The following is a 25,624-nucleotide window of genomic DNA, read 5'->3' on the forward strand; positions in this document are numbered from 1 at the left end:
TACTGAACAGAAGAATCCCCAACTTGTTCCCACCTCCAGCTGCTTTTCCTCAGGGCAGGCTGGATGCATGGACAGTGACTCGCGTGGCAGCAGCAAAATGTCAATTAGGATTATTGTCATGAAGCTATTAATGTATATAATATTATTGGAAAACTTTTTTCTTTTAAAATAGACGTTTAGTCTGTGGGTGTGTCTTAATTGGATTAAAGCCAGCTAGTCTGATGTGTACTAGTTCTGAGGTGTAAGAGAGGTAGAGTGCATTTGCATTTTTTTGAATAGGGCATTCAAGAAGGTGAGTGAAATCTGGCACCTAGCTAGCAGAGACCAAGCAATATGTTTATACTACTAATAAAATTGGTACTATAAAGGGGTTTTATTGTTAGGAGAGGCTAGTGATACAATGAGAATTTATATCCAATGAGCTGTACTAAGTTTAACTTCAGCAGTTTTTGGGTGTGCAGAGCAGAGGTAATGTAAGATCAAAGCAGCTGTAAGCCTCCAAGTGACTCCACAGGAACCAAAGTGAAAGGAGCCTCATTTTGAATTTGTAAGGTGAAAATGCTTTGCCTGGTGTCTGCTTAAAAATTTATGGGTTGCTGTTGCCTTAATGGAGATAAGTTTAAGAATTTGTTAAAAGTTATGATAGTAGTAATTTGTAGCCATGTATATGTATTTAGCTTGTGTAAATTAATGAAATATTTCATTTAGTTTAATATAAAACCTCTCGAGAACCGGTGGTCTGATTCCTGAATTTGGAGTTGCATCTCAAACATACCACTTGAAAATATAGGTTATGACAGTTGTTTAAAGTTTCCCTTTGGGATTTTTAAATAACTCAGCTTTTCCAAAAGGCTATCTCATAACGCTATTGAGGGACCAGTTTAGCCTGCATTTTCATAATATGATGGCAGCTTGTCCAAAGCAACCAGGACCCCCTTTGTATCTGCAGCTCATCTCCTCACAGGAGGCGAGAACACAGCAGGAGGTCAGAGTGCCATTATCTGACTTTGGGGACTGATGTCTTAGGGAGCAAAGTCCTATGCAGCACATCAGTAGACAGATACAATCATTTGAAGGTATTGCCCCTCTTCCCTCAAGATGGTTCTGCCTACTATTGGATGGAGTTTCCACTATTATGTGCATGCCTCCATTTTGTGGTTCCCCTCGCACTCTCCATTTGCAAAAGTAGCACTCACCTTTCTAAGTCAGGCTGCCTGCTAGCCAGCCCCTCCAAATGGCCCTCCTATACTTGTGTGCTGTGAGCCATCTCTAATAGGGTGGCAACTACAGAAGTGGCCTACTAATTGCAGCCTTCCCTAAAATTAAGCCAATGGGTGACGCATTGGAAGTTCGGACCTGGAAATCATGCCCATGGAAAAATCAACCATGTGCAGGCCGGACTAGGTAGGGGTGGTAGGATCCATTCCCCTGAAAGACATTCATGAAGTAGTTGACTTTTTACAATAATCCAACAGCTTTCACAATACTTTTCCTGATTCCAGCCCACAAATGATCAGGTTCATTGAAATGAATTTCAAAACTAGGATTGAAACTCTCAATATCTGTGTTACTAATCTGGTACCATAACCAATAAACAGCAGTATCAGTGAAGTATCTAGTAACTGATGTCTAAGACTGAATAGTGAATATCTGCGGACAAATAATTATGGCCAGAACCACAACTGAATCATGATCCTTTCCTCCACCAAATTTCACACATGCACATTTTCCAGTGACAGCATTTAGATGGTGAAAAGCAGTCAAAATCGTGGCTTTTTTTCCCTTCCCTAGCCCAGGTACACTAAGGCCAATTGTAATTAGCCCTAGAATAAGGTAATTTAATTCAATTAACAAAGCAGGGATTGGAACTTAGCATCTTTACAGTCTGTGTGCAGACCATTTATGAACTGAATTAGTAGGGATACTTTAAGGAATAGTTTGTTGAATCCAACAATACAGAAAATGGGTTTTGTATTCAGAAAACAATATACCAATCAAAATAATGATATGAATAGACAACCCCTCCATTCATGACAGATCATAGTAAAGATGTTTAAACTTACAGAATTGCTTAAAGACAAAATCTTTTTGGCTTCTAAATAATTTTACACATCTTAGTAAACAAAACAGAAATTTTGATTTTAAAACAATCCTGTGTCATATTCCAGTATATTATGAAGTTTCAGACAATACCTTAAAATTCTGAACAAAAACAGACCATTAAAATGGCTACTGCCAATCATGTGACCTTTGGCTCCAGACAGTCCTGAAACTCAAGCCAATACCTAATTACTTATAGACATTAATTGCCATCTTGGAAATTCACACATCCCTTTATTCAATGTGGAACATCAACAAAAGGGCTATGGCATTCTAGCCTACTCGCCTTTCTAGTACACCAGGAAAAAAAGACACATTGAAATTCAATGCATGTTAGACAAATGTGAAGGGATCCCCATCGTCCTCCCATTGTTTTATGATAGTCCCTTATCTGAACACAAACTGGGCATATTTCAAAATGTCAAATAGCAACACAAGATGTTTATCGACCTGACCGCCTACCTTATTTGGAAAAGATCTTTGGCCTTATAACAGGGTCACATGGGTGAGACAGGCATGTTTGTTGCTTGCTTTTGAAACAGCAAGAATCAGTTCTGTAGAGACAGGGTGACCATCAGAAAGCCATTGAACCAGCTGCTATCAGCTAAGCAGCCAAGGTAATAAACAGCAATACCTTGAAAGTGGGAGAAGGACTCTCCCCAACCTGTTCCAAATTCAAGTTCACCTGACAACCAACCTCCTGGAAATTCAATTACAAGAAGACTCACAGTTTACTGAGAACCCTCTGCTTACATGGCCCTCACGTCAACAAAAAGTATCAACTCACCTAAGAAACTACAGGCCTGCCATGAAAGGGAGACTAATACAATTATACACTATAATTGTTTTTTTTTCATCTGTATCTCGTCCTTGTGTGAGTGATAGTGTGTGTGAGTCGAGTGAGGGAGATGTCGCATTTTTTTTTAACCTCCGGGGCAAGTGTGGGATAATAAATAACCTTTATTTAAGAACTCTTGCTGCTAGATTTACTTAATTTGGGGCAACTACTCTGAGGGTAAGAAAACTGACCCCCACCACCCCCCCCCCCCGGACATATAAAACACTTTCATCATGGACAGTAAGAAAACACAAATTCTGCCCATGACACCTGCAACGTTCTCTCATGCCTCCCATGTAATCTGACAATATTACAGCTGCTATTGCATGATATAGACTCATTCTAAAAGCTGCCTACACATATTTGCTGTTTAAGTAGGCAATACCCAACGAAGAATTTTTCATTTTAGGTAAGTGGCTGAATCTGAAGTGCATTTAACATGGATTATTTTTTATTTTTAAAAAAAGGTAGCTTATGTTTACAAGGAGAGACTTTTCCCTGCCTGGTTTCTCAGTGCAAGAGCCCTGTCCTGAGGGCCTTCCCACCGAGCTAACTGTATGTTTGTAAATGCTTATAAAAACAGAAGTAAGACAGGAACCCAATGTTTCAGACACACAAAGCAAGTTTCCTGATGACAGTTACTGCTGCTTAACAGCCAGTAAGCCGTAAACTGCTGCCTCATCCTATGCCTAGGTGCACAGACACTGACCTACTTTTCATGAGGCTAGACTTCATAGCCACCTTTCTGAATGCAGTACTGTATATGACATGATCCACTGCTCCAAACACCCATTTGTCTGCTGCAGAACTATACTGCATCAGAGCTACTCTATAAAGTTGATACTTTCAGTTGGTTGCATTTGGAAATAATTATTAAAATCTTTAAAATCACTCACACTAAGGCAAAATGTTAGTGAGTTTCAGTGGGCTATTTGACTACTGGAAGGGCAAAGCCATGCCTAACCCCTTCCTTACCTGATGGTCTCACACACAAACTTCTACATCACTGGGTCAGTAACAGGAATGGGAAGCCTGACTTGCTTCACTTTTCCTAGCCCTGGGCCATTGGAGCCTATTTGTAATACTTGTCACTGCTTTGCTGAGATCAGCTATCTCAGCAGAGACCTGGATACAAACCTGGGACTTTGCTGGTCACCATTGTTCAACTCCTCAATTGCTTCACCAGCTGCGCCATCAGGAGAATTCCAGATATATGTGCTTTAATATTTGCTTTCTTTCAAAAAAGGATTCACCATCTGAATAAAGATCAATAACTGCTTTCCATTAAGTTACAGACCTGATAAAGAAATCCCATTCCACTCATTCAACTCAATCACTGAGTAAAACAATTTAAATGAAGAGGGCACTGTGTTCCCTCAACATTAGTACAATGACACAGTTCTTCCTTAGGAATTTTTCCCTGGCTGATTGATGGTCTATAACTACAAAGCTCAGAAAAGAAACCTTCTTATTAAGATATAAGCAAAATACTGCGGATGCTGGAGATCAGAAATAAAAACAGGAAGTGCTGGAAAAACTCAGCAGGTCTGGCAACATCTGTGGAGAGGGAAACAGAATCAATGTTTTGAGTCCAATATGACTATTCTTCTTCTCTTCCTTCAGTGGCAAAGGTAAAAAAAAAACACTGATTGACAGATGTTGGCATAACTGTGTGATGTGTCAGTTGGTTCCACTGGTCAACCATGCAGAGTAACTATTTATGTAAGATTATATACCACTTTAAACTGTAAACATAGTGTGCTCAGCCAAATCCAACCTTAGATTACAGGTGGAATTGTCCCAGGTTTGCACTAAGTGCAATAGAGGGCGGGTAAAATGTCGTTTTACCCGCCAGCCGCAATGGCGGCTTTTCATGGTGTATCATCCCGATCCCGCCGCATTAATTATGCATTCCCGGACACATGCCATTTTGATGGCGGGTGGGCTCCGACTCGCCTGCCCCACTGTCACCTCATCGCTTCATCACACCAGGCACCACATTTTAAGTACAGCCACGTTCAGTGCTTCCAGCCCAGGACTGCAGCAAAGAAGACATGGCCCCGAAAGGCAAGATGACTGCAGACCTCAAGCACCTTTTGTTGCCGTGGAGGCCCGCTGTGATGTTCTCTACCCCCACTCTGGCCAAAAGAGGGCCAGCTACATTACCACTCCGGCTTGGTAGGCGATGGCAGTGGTGATCAGTGCATATGTTGCACAGACGATGTTGGCTATCCAATGCAGATAGAGGATGAATAATCTCATCCGTGCAGCCAGGGTAAGTCAACCATCTCATCACTCTAAACTCACACACTTAAGCCTTTCACACATTCACTGGCATGTCACTCACTGCCAGCTCAAGGGACATCACCACCCATTCTCACACACATACCCTCACATGTCCATCTGGCCTCATCTCCTCTGGAAACTGTCTCCTCAGCCCTCACCATCTTGAGGCCACTTGCACAGATCAACATGTGCCCCCTCAAACACCCTGGGATACCCTCCTTCCCCAGTACAGCTCTCGTCCTGCAGCCTCTTCCCTTGCCTGAGGCCACTTCTCCCCCTTCCCCAACCAAGGCCTTGCCCTGCAGTTGCTGAAAAGCCAGCCACGTATGGCTGATCTGGTAGGTAGAGACCTACCCGTGAGCCCCCCTAAAAGTGAAGTGGTGCTGTCTGTGAAGCCTGGCACTGATGACCAAAGCAAGATAGGCAAACAAACCTTGAAGTCCCGAGTGAAGTGCAGCCCGCCAAGTGCTCACCTTATATGTGCGGTTGTGAAACACATTGGCATGTTTTCCCGCCAACATGGGCGGATAATCCAGCAGGGGGAGGGGATGAGCCCGGCGGGCTGGCCTTATGATGATATGCTGACGTATTACAATGAGGTTCCCAATGTCTGATGGTGGGGAACGTAGCCCACCATTAGGTGGGCAGAGCAGACGATCACGAACTGGTTGCACAGCGTCGTGAAACCAATTTTTGGCCTTCTCGCCATATAGTCCGCTCATGCCACCGAACACACCAGACACAGAAAATCCCAGCCTACATCTATAAGCATTATAATGGAGATAGTCGTTGCCTCTCCTCGTGGTGTTAACTAAACTAACCATTAAACTTCTGTTACATGAAATTAATTTGTTCAAGATTATTTTCGTCATGTTTGGTTGCAAACATACATCTTGAAGGAAAACAATTTAAAATCTTGCAAGTTAGTGTATTTATCTAAGATGTTCTTCACTTATATGTAAAGAGTAGATTTTAAAGCAAAGAATTGAATCCTGTAGCACCATATCACATCCTCCAGCACTGCATTGCCAACGGATTACATTTGACATATTGTCACTTGTTGATAATGTAGACAAACATGGCAGCCAATTTGCTTACAGCGAATGAGATGAATAACCCAATAATCTATTACTGGCTTAGGGAAGAATGTCAATCAAGGCACCAGAAGAACTGCCTACAACAAAACCAAAATACTGTGAATCAAATGCTGGAAATCCTTCATCAGAACACATTCAGATTAGCTACCTGAAAGGTTGGGCGGGATTTTCCACACCCGCCCGCCACCGCGATCTTCTGGTCCCGCCTCAAATCAATGGACTTCTGGCTGGGGTGTTGCCTCACCTGCGGCGGGTCCCGCCCACGACGGGGCCAGAAAATCCCGGCCGTTAGCTCTGTTTATCTCTTCATGGATACTGCCTGATGTATTGAGTGTTTCCAGCATTTCTTTCTCATTTATTCATTCACGAGATGATGGCTTCACTGGCTGGGCCATCATTTATTGCCCATCCCTAGATGCCCTTGAGAAGGTGGTGGTGAGCTGCCTTCTTGAACTGGTGCAGACCATGTGGTATAGGTACACCCACAGTGCTGTTAGGAAGGGCGTTCCAGGATTTTGACCAGCGACAGTGAAGGAACGGTGATATATTTCCAACTCAGGATGGTGAGTGACTTGGAGGGGATCTTGCAGGTGGTCTCTGATGCCCTTGTCTTTCTAGACGGTAATGGTCGTGGGTTTGGAAGGTGCCGTCTAAGTAGCCTTGGTGAATTCCTGCAGTGCATCTTGTAGATGGTACACATTTTCTGAGACTATATTAGAAGAATGCTCTGCTCGTCTTCAAATAATATCTTTAAATGTTTTATGTTGATCTGAGCTTGAAGACCAGGCCTTAGTTTAGCTTCTCACCTAAAGGCTGGATAATTGTTTTATGATAGTCCCTCATCGAAACCCAAACTGGGCATATTTCAAAATGTCAAATAACAACACAAGATGTTTATCGACCTGACCGCCTACCTTATTTGGAAAAGAACTTTGGCCTTGTAGCAGGGTCACATGGGTGGGGCAGGCATGTTTGTTGCTTGCTTTTGAAACAGCAAGAATCAGCTCTGCAGAGACAGGGTGACCATCAGAAAGCCATCGAACCAGCTGCTATCAACTAAGCAGCCAAGGTAATAAACAGCAATACCTTGAAAGTGGGAGAAGAACTCTCCCCAACCTGCTCCAAATTCAAGTTCACCCGTGAACCAACCTCCTGGAAATTCAATTACAAGAAGCCTCACAGCTTACTGAGAACTCTCTGCTTACAAGGCCCTCACCTCAATGAAAAGCATCAACTCACTTCAGGAACTACAGGCCTGCCATGAATGGGAGTCTAATACAATTATACATTATAATCATATTTTTTTCTTCATCTGTATCTAGTCCTTGGGTGAGTGATAGTGTGTGCGAGTCGTGTGAGAGAGACGTCACATTTTTGTAAACCTCCGGGGCAACTGTGGGATAATAAATAACCTTCTTTATTTTAAAACTCTTGCTGCTGGATGTATTTAATTTGGGACAACTACTCTTAGGGTAAGAAAACGACCGCCACCCTCCACGACATACAAAACACTCTCATCACAGACAGTAAGGTAATGTTGAAGGAGACATGGCGAGTTGCTGCAATGCATCTTGTATATGGTACTGTCTTGTGGTGGAGGGAATGGATGGTTAAGTTGGTGCATAGGGCACCAATCAACCGGATGGCAATGACCTGGATGGTGTCGAGCTTCTTGAATGTTGTTGGCCTGCACTCATCCAGGCAAGTGGAGAGTATTCCATCACACTCTTGGCTCATATCTTGCAGATGGTGAACAGGCTTTGGGGAGTCAGAACATTAGTTACTCTTTGCTGAATTCCCAGTCTCTGACCTGCTCTTGAGGCCACAGTATTCATATGGGTGGTCCAATTAAGCTTCTGGACCATGGTAACCCCCGGGATGTTGATGGTGGCAGGGTCAGCTATGGTAATGCAGTTGATTGTCATAGGGAAATGGTTGGATTCTCTCTTGTTGGAGATGCTCATGACCTGGCACTTGTGTGGCACAAATGTTACTTTCTGCAAGCTTGAATGTTGTCCAAGTCTTGCTGCATATGGACATGGACAATTTCAGTATCTGAGGAGTCGCAAATGACACTAAACAGTGCACAATCATCAGTAAACATGCTCATTTCTGACCTTATGATAAAGGGAAGGTCATTGATGAAGCAGCTGAAGATGGTTGGGCCTAGGACCATACCCTGAGAAACTCCAGCAGTGATGTCCTGGGGCTGAGATGATTAGACTTCAACAACTACAACCATCTTTCTTTGTGCTAGGTATGATTCCAACCAGTGGAGAGTTTTCCCTCTGATTCCCATTGACTTCAATTTTCTAGGGTTCCTTGATGCCACACTTGGTCAAATGCTGCCTTGATGTCATGGGCACCGTCACCTCACCTCTTGAGGTCAGTTCTTTTGTCCATGTTTGGCCAAGGCTGTAATGAGGTCAGGAGCTGAGTGGCCTTGGCAGAACCCAAACTCAGCATCAGTGAGCAAGTATACTTTAATTTTAATACTTTATTACAGTATAACAAAAGGGCATCACTTCTTTATTTACTCAACCAGAGTTGATAATATTGATCTCTAAAACAATTTTGCTTCATGTTGGATAGTCAGCTGTACTTGTGAACTAGGAAAAGATGTTGCTTTCTGATGTGTCTCACTTACATATTCACGAGAGTCAATCCTATTGGTAAGGGACAGGAGTCGCATACAGAACAGGCCTGGTAAGATTAGCAGTTTCTTTTCTCAAAGGATATTAGTAAACCAGTAGGCATTTGTGACAATCCAATTCTATCAAGGTCATCATATTGATCAAAAGATGAAGGTCATCTTTTTATTGCCAGGCTTTTTAAAAAAAGAGTTCAAATTCACAAGGTTTAATGGTGGAATTTGAGCACTCATTCTTTGGATTATTAGTCCAGACCTTTGGATTACTGATCCTATAGAAATGCTGACATTTTGTGGTTTGCTATGTTAACTGCTAAAATACTTTTATAATTATGGCATCAGCTTGACTCAGTTGATAGCACTCTTCCATCTGAATCAGAAGATAGTGGGCTCAAGTCACATTCCAGACTTCAACACACGATCTAGACTGATACTTGAGTTCACTATATGGGGTGCAGCATTATCAGATGCAAACTTGCCACCTCTACCACAGGACAAGTTCTCCTCCAAGCCACACACCATCCTCTCTTGGAGCTACATCGCCGTTCCTTCACTGTCACTGGGTCGAAATCCTGGAACACCCTTCCGAACAGCACTGTGGCTGTTACACCAGATGGACTACAGCGGTTCAAGAACGCAGTTCACCACCATCTTCTCAAGGGCAATTAGGGAAGGGCAACAAATACTGGCCTTGCTAATGATGCTTACACCCCATGATAGATAAAAAAGTGGCCTTAGGCAAAATTGAACAGTAGAAGCTAAAACACAATTGATCATTTTGAAACTTTGCTTATTTCTTCACCAAAAAATAGGCCAGCCAGTTTTGAAGTTATAAATGTAGAATGGTCAGTGTGAGTAAGACGAGAAAACAACAAAACAGGCTTCTTTTTCTCCAGAAATTGGATTGTCAGTAATTCATCAATCAGGGTCTGAAGCATTCATGTACTTGGTGAGAACAGTACATTTCACAAGATAGGTTCAAATGAAGTAGGCCTTTCAGCTTATCATAGCTTATACAACTGGAAAAAACCTACAAATCCCCAACCTCTATTAATGCATTCAATTGCCGGTTACATGTTTTTTACTTTGGGTACCCTCAAAAATCCTTCTCAAGTGCTAATCCCTCCTTTCCTAAAGGATCTCCTAATGTTGGTCCTAGTAGTGTCATTCACTAGTTTAAACATGTGTCCCCTTATCCCAATATCAGGTAGAGCTTAGATTGATCTGAATTTCTTTGTTTAATACCTTCTATACTGTTACAAAGTCCTTTTTGCAGTTTCTTCTTTTCAAGATTGAAGAGCCCAAATTTCTCTTTAGCTCAATCAAGGCAAATTTGAAAAGCTGCAGCAAAAGCTGTACAGAAGAAATGAAACGAAAGTGGATTAAAGGACTACAACAAAGAGCAAAGTAAAAAATTACTGAAAGAAAACAAAAACTTGCAAGGTTCTGCCAACTGTCGAATGGAGAACAGAGCCTTTGCCATGCATGCACAAATGGGTCAATTGTACGATGAAGAAATGAGTGCCAAAGCCCAAGTAAGCCCCAGGCAAAGAGAGAAAACTCCCCTTGAGACACAGGTGGGCCTCTGGAAAATAACAGTAAGACAAGAAAGTGGAATGTCATACAAGCAAGTAGACTAAATTACTTCAGGGGTGTTTGTTTCATTTCTTTGTGTATTTGATATGTTATTTATACAATTATATAGTCAGGTAGGTCAGGAGTAAATTAGTACTGGTTCTATTTCAGAAAATGATAATTCAGTGATGCCATTGGTTCATTTATTGAGAAGTAGAACTTTCTTTTCTGCTACAAACAAATTTAAGATGCCAATCTTAAGATTTAAGGGCCAATTAAAGGACCAAGTATATGCTCCACATGCTAAATTAATGGATGGAAGATCATGGGAAGAAAATCAATAGTTTCCTAATTTATGATCCCAGCATGTAAGGTTCCATAGCAGGACTACACAATGCGAAGACACCATGCGAAAGCACTGGATAGTGCAAAGGCTGTGTGCCCTGACAATATTCCGGCAATAGTACTGAAGGCTTGTGCTCCAGAACTTGCCACGTCCCTAGCCAAGCTGTTCCAGTACAGCTACAACACTGTCATCTACCCGGCTATGCGGAAAATTGCCCAAGTGCGTCCTACACACAAACAACAGGACAAATCTAACCTGGCCAATTACCGCCCCATCAGTCTATTCTCGATCATCAGTAAAGTAATGGAAGGAATCATCAACAGTGCCATCAAATTTAGCAATTTCTGCTTAGCAATAACCTGCTCATTGATGCCCAGTTTGAGTTCCGCCAGGGCCACTCAGCTCTTGACCTCATTGCAGCCTTGGTTCAAACATGGTCAAAAGAGCTGAACTCCTGAGGTGAGGTGAGAATGACTGCCCTTGACATCAAGGCCACATTTGACCGAGTGTAACATCAAGGAGCCCTAGCAAAACTGGAGTCAATGGGAATCGGGAAAACTCTCCGCTGGTTGAAGTCATACTTAGCACAAAGGAAGATGGTTGGGGTTGTTGGAGGTCAGAGATCTCAGCTCCAGGACATCACTGCAGGAGTTCCTCAGGGTAGTGACCACAGCTCAACCAACTTCAGCTGCTTCATCAATGACCTTGCTTCCATCATAAGGTCACAAGTGGGTTTGGTTACTGATAATTGTGCAATGTTCAGCACCATTTGTGACTCCTCAGATACTGAAGCATGTCCATGTCCAAATGAGGCAGGACCTGGACAATATCCAGGCTTGGGCTGACAAGTGGTAAGCAAAATTTGCACCACACAAGTGCCAGGCAACGACCATCTCCAACAAGAGAGAATCTAACTATTGCCACTTTACATTCAATGGCATTACTATCATCGAATCCTCCACTATCAACATCCTGGGTATTACCATTAACCAGAAACTGAACTGGACTAGCCATATAAATTCTGTGGCTACAAGAGTAGGTCAGAGGCTAGGAATCATGCAGTGAGTAACTCACTTCCTGACTCCCCAAAGCCTGTCCACTATCTACAAGGCACAAATCAGAAGTGTGATGGAATACTCACCACTTGCCTGGATGAATGCAGCTCCCACAACACTCAAGAAGCTTGACACCACCCAGGACAAAGCAGCCCGCTTGATTGGCACTACATCCACAAACATTCACTCCTTCCACCACCAATACACAGTAGCAGCAGTGTGTACTATCTACAAGATGCACTGCAGGAATTCACCAAGGCTACTTAGACAGCACCTTCCAAACTAATGACCACTACCATCTAGAAGGGCAAGGGCAGCAGATACATGGGAAAACCATCACCTGGAAGTTCCCCTCCAAGTCACTCACCATCCTGATTTGGAAATATGTCGCCATTCCTTCACTGCCGCTGGGTCAAAATCCTGGAACACCCTTCCTAACAGCACTGTGGGTGTACCTACACCACATGGACTGCAGCGGTTCAAGAAGACAGCTCACCACCACCTTTTCAAAGTCAACTAAGGATGAGCAATAGAATGCTGGCCCAGCCAGCGAAGCCCACATCCCGTGAATGAATAAAAAAAAACATTGGGTTCATGTACCCTCAACAAGTTTATGAGACAAGTGGTCAATTTCAGCTCCAAGGGATTCTTAGGTGGGAGCAGCAAGAAGGTGCATTTTGTAGGCATATTTATAATGGTTTGCAGCAAGTGATGGAAATTACAAACTGAAGCTCTCTGAAAATGATATTCATAAGGGACCTTCCCCGTCCAAGCTGCATCTAATTCACAGTATCTTCAATTTTGAGAAAACTGTGAGACTGAGATACTCCCTTCCCCAGCATTAACAAACAGCAAAGTAAATAATCAGTGTTCTACAGGACTTTGACAAAAAAAACAGCTTTAATGCATACACCTTGTGTTATGACAGAAGAAATATGCTCAAAAATAAACAAAGGTCGGATTTTGAGGTAGGAATATTGCTGAGGGTATGAGCACTCACCATTATTAAGCTGTAAATTGGACAGCAGCTTTGAGCATCCAAATTTGCGCAGTTAAACGTGGAAATTATGATTTTGCTGACCAAATCATTCACATGCTTAACTACACCCGCACCTTTCCAAGAGATTCAGCATTCAAACTCATGAAAGGCATTAAGTTGTGGTTCTAACCCACTACATACCCGATAAATATACCAGAAAGAGTTAGGACTTATCCATTCAAATGCAATTTAATTTTTAATAGCATGAGATTACTGCCAATTACTGCCAAACAATTTAGCTGGCACAGAATAATTTACTTTTACTAATGTGGAATCTCATTGTTTCAGATATTATTGTTAGAAACTTTAGAAAAACTTATTTTGTTTCTATCTTTCCTTTTTATCTCTTTTATCTCACTCTCTTAATCCCATCTTTCTTTCCGTCTTTTTGGCTAGGATTTGCAAGGTGGGGTGGGGGGCCTCATCCATCTGATAGAAAGTCTAGGGAAACTCCACATTGGCTGGTTCTGGGAGCCCCTACAGGGTCTTATGTGCATTATGCAATTAGCTGTGCGACATTAGGGTTTCCATCCCTTTAAAGTATGGTATCCTGCCTTCAAGAGCTGCCAGCCAACTGGAAAGCCAGCAGCTCCTCAGTCCCTGCTGGGACTTCAACCAGCTTGGATCCGCATCATAGACACCACCCTGAACTCAGTGAACGTGGTTGGGGTCGGTCAGTCAAGCAGGATGCGATTGGGGGATGTTGGTACAGGGGGGACCTGGATGGTTGGTGCCGGCAGGGCGGCTGTATCTGCAGAGGCAACCCTTGCCTCCAGGGGACCATCCATGGGCCACAGGGTACCTGATCAGGAGGGCACTCTCCAATCCTGTTCAGAGGCCACCAGGGTTAACCTGGTGGTCTCCCTATGTGGCAAAGGCCCCAGTGGTAAAATACCAGTGGTAGTGGGAAGAGACCCTTAATTGGTCACTTAAGGGCCTCAATTGTGAGGGAGAGGGGTCATCTGTCACTTTTGCTGCCACTGGCAAAATGCTGGTAAACTGTAAACTGGCAGTGGGAAGCTAACGGACATAGGACCCCCAGCACTCCCAACCAATATTTTGGCGGCACCACCCCACCACCTCTCCCCACCCCCACACCTCTCAGCCCCCCGAGGCCCTGGAAAATCTCTTGTTTCGATTTTCCTATGAATTTATATTGAACTATTTTACACTTCCTTGGTTTGGACTCCACATTTTTCAGTAATGATCCTTTAATCTGATTGATTTTGGAGACATGCCATTGCTTGCCCAGTTCAAATAGGCCCTGGGTCTCCTGGAGAGGACAGCGTATTGTATCAGACTCCCACACAAAATTCTTTAAAATGTCTGTGGGCAGCTGTAATTGTAGTGAATAGTGATCAGCATTCATTTGCCGGTGACCATGAGATTCGGGTCAATTAAGGTCAGTGGGCAGATTATCTGAGGCTGCAGGCCCAAGGAGAGGTAGGCATTGCCACTGTAGCAGGGGGACCATGACCAGGAGGCACCCTCTAAAGATGTTTCCATCTTGTAAAAATGAACTATGGCCATAGCTTCAGTGTGGGTTGGCAGGAGGGGGATCTGGTGGTGGTGGTGATTGTACAAAAACCTCACAGGCCCCCAAACAGCCATCACCAAGCCACCTCCAGACCCCTGCCGGGCCTTTGCAGGAGGGGCTCGTCTGCTCCTGGCAAGCTCCAGGCAGTGTCCCCAATCTGCCCACAATTGGGCACTTAATTAGTCAAATTGGCTACTAGTCGCTGCTAGGCAGGTAACCACTGCCACTGATGGCCCGCTTCCAGCTAAGTCATCTGGGAAATGCATCGCAGCTACTGATCTGATATCTTCATTTCAAAAATTTTGTCCGGTCCCACCTTCAAGCCTGCCTCTGCAGAACCCTCGCAGGAAGAATCTGCCCAATTTTTGCACAGGAGACAGTGTATTTAATATGATACTTAATCTCTCAGTTGCTGTGCTTGGCAGTCAAGGGAATGAGGGGAACTGTTTCACGTTGCATATTTTATCTCTGGTAAATTAAATCAAAAGAAACCACTTAGAACCTGGTCTTGATTCACTGACATGTAGCCATCATGCAAGGTACACTGCAAATTACTTCTCAGTGACAATAACTCTTGGAAGTCTGCAGTGATCAACAGTAAACTGTAACACAAATAGGTACCACTGTACTATACCAGGGTGGCTCAATGACATTATTAAACTGATTTATAATTGAGGTGATGAGTTGTTGGAAAGCTCTGAACACAAATGTAGTTTTAGAAGTCACCTGTCCTACTTTTGATGGCTACTGTATGGTAATATTTCTGCACTGGTTTAACAGGGTGGAGTGCTTTTAAGGATTTGTAAATTGCAAAATCACTGATGTCACCTCACAGCAATGAGATAACTGCGCCTCAGTGTGAATCAGCAACTTCAGGAGGGCAGAAAATTAGAGGGATTTTTTTTAAACCCCTCCGATCAGCAAAAGGGGATAAAATTTGATAGAGTGTACTGCGTGGGGCAGAAAGAGAAAATGCATGTAAAAGAATTTCAACCAACCAAAAAAAAAATCACATCAACATTCTTCATCAATAGGATTTGTGTTCACTAAAAGGGAGAAGTATATACCATGGAAGCAAATTCACAAGTTGGCCCTTTCTGTTACTTCCAACTCGCATTTAGAAACCTCTGCTGCTAGTGTGGAGGCCCTCAAAATCTCCAAAATACACGCAGCATAGTACTCTGGGCATAAGAAGACCCACATTGTTTTACAGGAGGCACATGTGGAACTCATACGTCCTTATCCAGAAGCTTCTAATAAAGGTTTTGTTGAAATAAGAATGTAGTCCATTCTCAATGTATTAAATAGCACTGCATCTATTCCAGAGATATTAAAGTCACTATTTGAGCAGTTCAACAGCACAGGTATCTTTTGCCATCACCTTCAAATCTAGACAATTTACAAGTGTTTTGGTGGCATAATGAAGTTAATAATCTGGAGAGGTGGTACCTGGACCAGATTGGGATCAGGAAAGAAGAGGAGTGCCATACAGAACTGCTTAGACACACTGCCAAGCAGGCTTACCAAGGAGTGGCATGGGAGTTCACAGGTCATCTCCACCAGGCAAAAATGTCGACATTATTGGGATTGTTGTTGTAATTCAGCAACTGCCTCTTTTCATCAATGCAGATACTAACTTTATAAATCATAACAGGCTTTCACTATTAATTTCATTCATAAAATATTGAGTCCTCTGCATCTGGATTTTCTTTATAAAAAAATAAGAAAACAAGATAAGAAGTGTCAAGGATGAAAAATTGCCATTAAGTAAATTGAAGCCTATCCCTCTGGTAATCTAACCTCACATCCAACTGTATTTTGACTGCTACTTTAGCTAAGAGATAATATGAGATCATTATCATCCTTTCCATCAAAAGGTTCCTTCTGGTATCTGTTCTAAATTTGTTATTTTGTATCTATTCTGACTCTATTAATCTGCTTTATTTCCAATTAATACATTAAGCATTAGCTTATCAAAATAACCCGATATTTTATATATTTCAATGAGGATCCCCCTTAACCTCCCTTTCTAGAAGATTGAGCTTTTAAAATCATTCCATTTAGCTCATTCCCCCGCACACAGAAATTATTCTTGTTATTTTTCTCTGTGCTTCTCTAATATTTGCAGCCTGAGGAACAGAACCGTGCTTATTTATAAGATCACCTTTGCGTCCTTAAGTGTATAACCCAGAAGACTACGGAGTACACTGGAGATGTGAAACACCATCCTTACATCAGTTGAGTTCCCAAAGAATGAACTATAAATGTAGCTTAACTGCAATCTGACTAATGCATTGTAGAACTCTCCAATAATTATACCAAGCACCATAATCTTAGTAGAATTGTGTTCTAGCTATATGCATCTGGTACTTTAATTGCTTCACTGCAATGCCTAGAAATTGACAGTGATGTGTCTACCTTTGCTCTCAGATACCTTCGAGTATCCAGTGCTAATATGATACTATTCTATGTTGTTCTTATTTCACACAATAATACTCAACATATTAATTGATCACTATGTTTTCAAAATTTGACAATGTGGTGAAAATATTTGAAATCTCTTTTACTTAAACCAATTTCCCTGTTGCTCAGGATTGTAAAATGGTCTGCCACGTCCTACATCTTTCTTCTCATGCTGAATATTAAGATATTGCATGGGCTTAAATCATGAAATCTTCCATAGCACATGTTCCTGTTGACCTCCTGCAGCATGATACAATCACTGCTGATTTTGTTATCACAGTAGATGAGCACAAACATTCATCAGACATGACTCGCTGGCTTTTTGTGATAAGAAATACCTGACTTTGTCCTGTTTGCTATGCAAGTTCACTAAGTTTGTTCATTCTATTCCATTCCCCGATTTGCTCCATTACATTCCAAGAGTCTGCAACGTCAGTGAACCAATTAAGTCAGATCACTTATTCCTGTCAGAACGTCATCATATCTGCACAGCAATAAACAGATTCTAATTTTAAACCAAATGAAGCACAATTCAGCAAATCACAGCTTGCATCCTTTTGTTCATTTTACTGGCTGATTTTCAAGAAAAGTCTCTTAATCTTGAAGGTACATTTCCAGCTAATCCAAGCAGACTCTGAATTTGGAATACAGTTTCTTTCCCTCGGTGTTCAGCTCTTGCTTGTTTAAAACACTGTATTTGAAAAATATGGGTTGACACATATACCAGAAGTGTACTATGTGCTTTAGGTAACTAAGATACACCTCACAGCTAAAATGATACTGGCAATAACAGATTCCTTCGAGCAAATTGAGCTGCATACTTTAATTTGTACTAAGCTTCCCCACTAGTACAACAGCTTCATTCAGGGAGCAACTAAGGTACACAGACCAGGAAAATTCAGATTTGATCCCCCATTCATGAGGAGTTAGCTTAGCTCAAACAGTAAAGTGGTAAAGAGGATCCATCACGGTCCTCAGGATCACAGAGAGAAAGTGGGGTCACAGTTTGTAATTGTTATACAGCACACACCTGGGCCAGAATTTTTCAGTCAGCGTGGGAGGGGGGGCAAGCCCAACACGCCAGCACGTAAAAAGACGCGCGATGGCGTTGGGCATACGTCCCAACGTCCGTCATCGTGCTGTCTCGCGATGTTTTGTTCGGTGGGCACGCACCGGAGTCGACTGCGCGCACACCGATAATTGATAGGCCTATTATATTAAGACCGTTAACGAAGTAATTAATGTCAAGTTTACGCTGCCCGTCCAACCTTATGGTTGACGGGCAGGCAAAAAGGCCAAGCGACCTTTACATTTCTTAGGGAACCTCATCCATGAGTGGAATGAGGTTTCCTAAAGCTTTTATGAACATATATAAAAAGTTTTTCTGAAAAATAAAAATATGTCCCATCTCATGTGACACAGTCACAGGAGGGGACATGTTTCATTAAATTTTTATTAAATTAGTTTATTTTTTTCAATAAGGCTCTGTGCCTCAGTGAGGTTGAAGCGCTCTTTCGCACTTCCTCCCTCCTCCCCCTGCCCGCACAGGTAGCGCTCAGTGCCACCGCTCGCGTATTACGCTGGACCGGCCTTAACTGGCCCGCTTGTGTAAAATGGCGGTGCGGAGCCGATAGTGGGCGGAACTCGGCTCCGCAACCACCCGCTCCCGCTGAGCCCACCCGACACAGGAAAAATTCAGGCCCTTGAGCTGCGTGAGGTTAGGATCATACTTTGCTGTGATAACATATGGTGGGCAAACAACCAACTAGCACTTACTGTCAAGGCTTATACATGGCTGGCATCCTGGAAGCCAATCAGCATCTGTGAAACTGTACCGCAGCAAGGAGTCAACAGGGAGGGAGGGAGGGAGAGAGGGAGGAAGGAAGGATGAAATTTGGCTGGAGGAAAAAAAATGTTGCAGACAATCAACCCCATTTTATTTCCTCATTTATTTACTTTGGAGGAAGTCATACATTGTTTTCTTTTACTCTGGGACATTATGGACTTGTATGCACCTTGTTATGGATATCGTTATGGTTCAACTGTAAATCAGGGCACAGGGGTTAAAACTTGGTCCCAACATGAAAATCATGGCTCTAGGCTAACACAAGGCAACAGATTTACATTATTTTTCAGTACATCTTTAATATTTACATATAATATGCATTTTGATTTGAATTATTTATTGTCCATTACTGTTCAGTATTGGTAAACAGATTTTAATGTCCTCACATGCCCTTCATCCCACATTCTCCTCAGGAAGATTATTTGTCCATCAATTACAGGTCAGGTTTTACTTTATGCAAACACAGAAATGCATTTTAAATCTTTTAAGGGTGATATTTTTTCTGCTGCTTTCAGAAATAGATGTTCATACAATATGTATATTTCTGTAAATCTGCAATGCTAAATTTTATATTATGAACAGAATAGAAAAAAAGAGCATCGCAAGCCATTAAAAGCCCAAATAATACATCTCATTATAGTTTTCCAAACAAACGAATCACCTACCCCGAGGGCTGAATAGTCACTACATTCTGAGTGCATATTTAACAGTCCATTACCCCACCTCCAATGGGCCTTCACTCCAGCATAAAATTGACTCCACTTCCAATTTATCCTGTGCAAAGAGAATACTAGAATTAAAATCAGTTAGAGAGAAGACTACATTAGCCTGTCTGGATGGACAGTCTTACAAAATAGAGGAAAACATAGGATGTCTTTCTTACTCTTCTTCCCATCAGTACCTTTTCATTCAACTTCTAAAGCTTCCCCGAGCAATTCAGCCATTTAATTAATTCTTTGAATTAATGAATATCTTTCAAAACTACTCATGTGGTTTCCATTCAATCTCTTTTGCCCATTTTAAAGTAACATTTTCCTACTTGTTTCGTTACCCTTGTGTTACAAGCAATATTCTGCCAAAAGAACAAATAGTTGTAAACTCTAGGATGCTTTGTAGTTAGAGTTCTAAAAGGCTTTTCCTTAAGTTCCACATGAAGGGTTACAAATTAAGCTCAAAGCTGTAGGGAATACAAGGCAAAAATCCAGATCTGGGTTTCCACCTGTGCTCATTACGCATGCTTGGCTGAGAGCCCAGACCAGAAAAAGCATTGCTCAGCAGGGGTTCATACTTGTATAAAAAAATGAAGTGAATTGTTGACTTAGCTTGATTTACATCATTAAGTGGTTATAATAAGTGATTATAATAAGTTGTTCTTTCTGTATTCTCTTTTGTAAATGTCTCAATGTTTACTTGGACAAGATTGAGAGGTGTCAAGTGAGAAGTGTTTGAAGCCTCTGTTATTGATACTTTAATGGTCTGACTGATTGACATTTTTATGGGATTGTAGAAACAGCAGTTTTTTTTCCCCAAAGAACATTTCTGAATGGGTGTTTTTTTCTCAGCAGTTCCACAATTGCCATTGTTATTATATGGCTCATTGGTTATGTACATAGTGCACACTGCATGACCGGACATGGAAGGGACATGAATTGTCATGGAAGGTGTGAGGGGCCATGGGGAGTGGGCTGGTGTGAGGGTGAGGGCTACAACTGGGACAAAATCCCAGAGAACCAAGGTGGGCCTTCTAACAAGCCTGCATTGGCACTCACCCACCCCTCTATCCACCTAAGATCTGCTTCTGGGGTCGGCGGACCCAACTTCATTCCGCACTAAGGCATGCACCAGCCAAACACCTACCACCCCCAGAGTGAAAATTTTGTGTGACCATATGCTTTAAATTGAAGTGGGTCTGCAAGTCAGGAAATTTCCCGACTTAAGTTATCCACTTTGGTTGCGAAAATCCGGCCAACATGACAGAATGTGATCACCACTCTAACTAGAAATTTCCTCCCCCACCACTCCAGTCATTCAGCTCATTGAAACAGTACAAAGGATGCACAATGAAAACAGGTTATATTTTTAAAGATGCCTTTTAAAATATTCAATAAATGCCTTTTTCTGCTCTTATTCTGGTTTACCTACTCCCTATCTTGTTCTCCCAAGTGATGTTTTCAAGTCAAGCCTTTACTTCAGCCCAACCCCTGCTGTAAACTAGACATTACCTTATACAAGTATGAATCTGCTACATTCCTCTGTCTAACTGCTGTTGAGTAGATTTTCTACGCTCCTCACGCTGCCTGAGTATGTTTTTGTGTACATGATCTCACATGACTCAACAGATCCATCTTGAGTAGATCAGGCCAAGTTCAGTGCCTTCCCAGGAAGGAAGAGAAGAGTTACTTTGTAAAGAGACCTGAAGCAAAGCCCTTTTGCTGGCTCAAATTACCCACTTGTCAGGCCTGATGGATTTGGCTAAAAATAAAAGGAAACGGGCCGAGCAAAGCAGATGAATGAGCTCAGCAGTTCCTTAAATAGGCCGTGCCACTGCTCCAGCTCAGAAGCAATGATCTCTAAATTCAACCTCTCATGCTGTACTTGTACAGCTACTGACACAGAGGTAACAATCTCACTACAACCAGGAAGGTGACGGTGTGATTGCGTGAACCTTAATTAAGTCGAACAGCTCCACAATACAATAGTCAGTGCTAATTATAGGGAGAAGACATTTAACTAACGCTAAAGTCTTTTTGGATTGGGGAAAACAAACAAAATAAAACACACTTTTGCAATCACACCTAATGCATTCCAACCAAAAACAAGCAGACGATTTTCTTATGGGACACAACAGCTATTCAAATTTTTGACACCAACCAAGGAGCACTGAAACGTGATGTAAGGATGACAATCCTAGATCTGTAAGCACTTCTTTCTCTTTGAAGCGAATGCCATATGTTTAGCTTTTCCACAGGCCATACGGGTGATTCAAGATACCATCTGGTTCCTATATGCAATAACTGTACTTCCCATAGCAGCAATAAAACCTTGGCATGATTATTCCTCCAATTCTTATGCTCCCAAAGCAAACCTCATCTCACCTAATATGAAACTCTAAACATTTTTTGTCTTCATTACTCAGATAGGTAAGAAACCTTTCTAACAGCACATAGAATATGAAGAGGAAAACTGCAACAGGAAGAACATGAACTCAAAAGACACAATCAGACAATGAATAGGGGCTGAACACAACACAGCACATGCCACTGTTTATAAATAAACAAGCTACACCAATGTTTTAGTCCTTATATCATTCTTGTAGTGTTAGTCACAGCAGAACAAAAGCCCTCTTAAAATTGAGAGGTTGTAATGTGACCAAAGAAAGACATTATCATGACTAAATACAGAGCCTGCACAGGTTTACCTGCATTTAATATGGAGGGGGGAGGGAAGTGTCTAGTCGTTATATACAATGACATCATAACTACATTCTTTTTAAAAGCAATATAGACACACAGAAACCAGAGCAATTCGCCCAGCGGTCTTGGTGAAGATAAATCCCCAACGTAAAATTGTTAACTGCACAGCATTTTAACCTTCTCACTGAAATGCAACAATTCTGGAAAGTTAAGCATACTAAAATAATACGGTTTAAAATCCTCGGTGCTGCTGGTATTACAAATCAGTTATTGTGCCAATGGGCAGAATTTTGCCATCGGTGAGCAGGGGGTGGGGCCCGCTCGCCGACACGTAAAACGACGCAGGATTACGTCGGGCGGCACCCCTGACGCCATCCTGCCCCATTTAAATTTTCAGGAGGTGGGGGGGGGGGGCACAACAAAATCAGCTGCGCTCCCACCAACCTGTCAATGGCCAATTGAGGCTATTGACAGGATCATTTAAACAATTAAAGGACCTGCCCGTCCAACCTTAAGGTTGTCGGGCAGGCCAGGAGCCCCGGCGGAAATAGAAAAAACATGAAACCTCATCCACCGGCTGGGTGAGGTTTCATGCAGGGTTCTAAAAAGTTTAATAAAGTTTTACTGTAATTTACGAATATGTCCCATCTCATGTGACATTGTCACATGAGGGGGACATGTTAGGGAATTTTCTTTTCTATTTTTAATCTTTTTAAAAGTGTAAGCGATCTCCCTGAGATGCACCCTTGCTTTTGGGGAATCCCTCCCCCCACCCCACCTCCTCCCCCGCCCGCACAGGTTCCTGCCGGACCTCACACTGGGCGGACCTTAATTGGCCCACCCATGTAAAACGGCGGCAGGGCCCGCTTCTCCGGCGGGGATCGTCTCCCCGCCCACCGGAAATTGAGTCAGGCCTGCCCACCCGGCAGCCAGAAAATTCTACCCAATGAGTTCATAGCCTGAACCTCAGTTCCTTGCATTATCTATCAAATCCATGACTTTAATTATTGCAGCAGTTTACTCAAACAGACAGGATGACATAATTTTAGGTTTTGGATATATGTGAAATCAGGATTTTGAACTTTGAGGACTGTTTTAAAGGATAAAACCGTGAGCTTCTCAAGAATCACAAACCATTTTATAGCACCAGCTCAGCGTACCAAGTGAGAGTCACCACCACTTAGCACCGCCAAATAGGTGAAAAAATACATGAAGGTACAGCATGCAAAAAGGCAATTCATCCAGCAGTCCATTTTGGCATTTAAGTTCCACACAAGCAAATACTTCTAACCACATTTGCTCATCCTGTTCCCATATACTTTCATCGATTTTTCCCTGGTCCACATATCCAAACTAATCTTGAAAGTTGACACTTATACCTCCGAATCTTAATTTTTCTGTAAATCAGTCTCTGCCTCTTTTCTTTAATGTATCCCTCCCATTCCCCCAATTACATATAATACCTCATGGGTTTAATTCTGGTGGTGTGGCTCGGAGTAAGTTAGAGAGCACGCTGTTTTATAAAAACCAAGAGCAACGTACCTTTCTCTTACTAAAGTGCATAATTAGGTCACTTTAATGCTACCAAGTCTAACTAATGTATAGTTATATCTTGGTCAATTGCTTGCAAGGCAATCCTGAGTCAATTAAAGGCCATTTTCTACTGCTGGAGGAGTATTCCTGGGGGTTGTCAGATGTCTGGAAACCCCCAGCAACTCCTTAAAGCCAAAGGAAACCATAAGGATAACGAAAGACTTCTTTTCTTTAGTTATACTTCCCTATCCCACCATAGCCACCCCCCAACTTGTTGCCCCCCAAAGTGTGGTGAGTCTTTAAAATGGGGACTGAATTACTTATAAATGCCTGGTCCAACTGTGCACACTCTATAACCCAGCTTCTCCTTCAGACCACATTTGATGTTGTCTTCCCATGTTCACTGTCATAAAAGACCAAATAGTATAAAGATTGATGAATAAATGAAAGGTAGATAGGTAAATATGTTGAGGGTATGATTTATTTTAGGGCAAGACTTGCATAACTAGAATATTTAATTTACCATCAGGGTCCTATTGACACAGCTATTTTGCTCACATTATCAAAATAAAGCATCACTCTTAACTTTATTTAATGAAAAGTCTCCAACTTCCTTTCTTGACCTTTGTATGTAGGGAACTTTTGATTAAAAAAGTCCCATCGTTACCAGCAGTTAATCGACACTAAGCCTGTGATGTAAAACAATCGAGGGCTTTTATTGCCAAAAAGGGAACAACACACTTGAACTTTGATTTGAGCTTGATGCATTTTAGCTAAAAGACCCTCAGAACAGAACTACAGAAGCATTTTATACCTTATTACCAGTAAGCACATACAAATAGAGCTTTCTTCAGATATGACACACTACATCTTATCTAATGAATTTGCAGCAGACAGTGCAGGGCAACAAGAGAAACAAAACAAAAATTTTGGCTCTATAAGGCTGTAGAAACTCCCAGGTACATTTGGGCGATGGCTGATCTGAAGAGTTAAATGCAGCAGTCAAGCTCTCAATGCCATATGTCTAAAATAAATAAAGATTATTACAGTTCATCATGCAGAAGCATTTTTCAGACTTTTGCCCACCCCATGACAAAAAAGATCAGTGAACTATTTTGTAAATTTAAATTGTTCACAACATAAGGAAAAGCCAAATGTGAGAAAAGGCTCTTCAACAGACTGACGCTTATCTTTCGACAACCATAATTCACCCAGACTCGAATCCAAATCCCCAACTGCCCCATTATCTTTAACTCCACACCTGGCAGATTTCACATTTATCACTCTTCGAGTTAAGAAATGTCCTTAATACCTATACCATTTGATGGTGTCTATACCTCAATCACTCCCCCTTAATTTTCTTTCAGACTGTACAACTGAAGGATATCTAATCTCTTCCTCAGCTCTGAAGAAGAATCACATGGACTTGAAACATTAACTCTGTTTCTCGCTCCACAGGTGCTATCAGAACTGCTGAGTTTTTCCAGCATTTTCTGTTTTTATTACAAAGGGACATAGATAGGTTAAGTGAGTGGGCAAAGACCTGGCAAATGGAGTATAATGGGAAAATGTGAAACTGTCCATTTTGGCAGGGAGAATAAAAAAATAAGCATATTATCTAAATGGTGAGGGATTGTAGGGCTCTGAGGTTCAGAGGGACCTGGATGTCCTATTGCATGAAATCACAAAAGGCTAGTATGCAGGCACAGCAAGTAATTAGGAAAGCTGATAGAATTTTATAATTTGTTGCAAAGGGAATTGAATATAAAAAAGAGTAGGGAGGTTATGCTTCTGCTGCACAGGACACTGGTGAGACTACATCCGGAGTGCTGTGTACAGTATTGGT

At 42.0% G+C, this 25,624-nt stretch overlaps 1 protein-coding gene across 2 annotated transcripts in view; it reads right to left on the bottom strand.

Moving 5' to 3' along the window:
* Positions 1-25,624, bottom strand: part of bach2b (BACH transcriptional regulator 2b) — a 312,106-nt gene that overhangs the window by 189,803 nt on the left and 96,679 nt on the right. Inside the window, exon 2 of one of the 2 annotated variants that reach the window (XM_078542270.1) lies at positions 19,498-19,606. The exons of the other annotated variant lie outside the window; for it this stretch is intronic. Coding sequence (XP_078398396.1) covers positions 19,498-19,533 — 36 coding nt within the window. The 5' untranslated portion in view covers positions 19,534-19,606. The remainder of the gene's footprint in view (positions 1-19,497; positions 19,607-25,624) is intronic. 2 annotated transcript variants of the gene reach the window in all.

Source organism: Cetorhinus maximus, chromosome 5 (assembly GCF_964194155.1).
Source record: "Cetorhinus maximus chromosome 5, sCetMax3.hap1.1, whole genome shotgun sequence".
NCBI classification, from domain to species: Eukaryota; Metazoa; Chordata; class Chondrichthyes; order Lamniformes; family Cetorhinidae; genus Cetorhinus; species Cetorhinus maximus.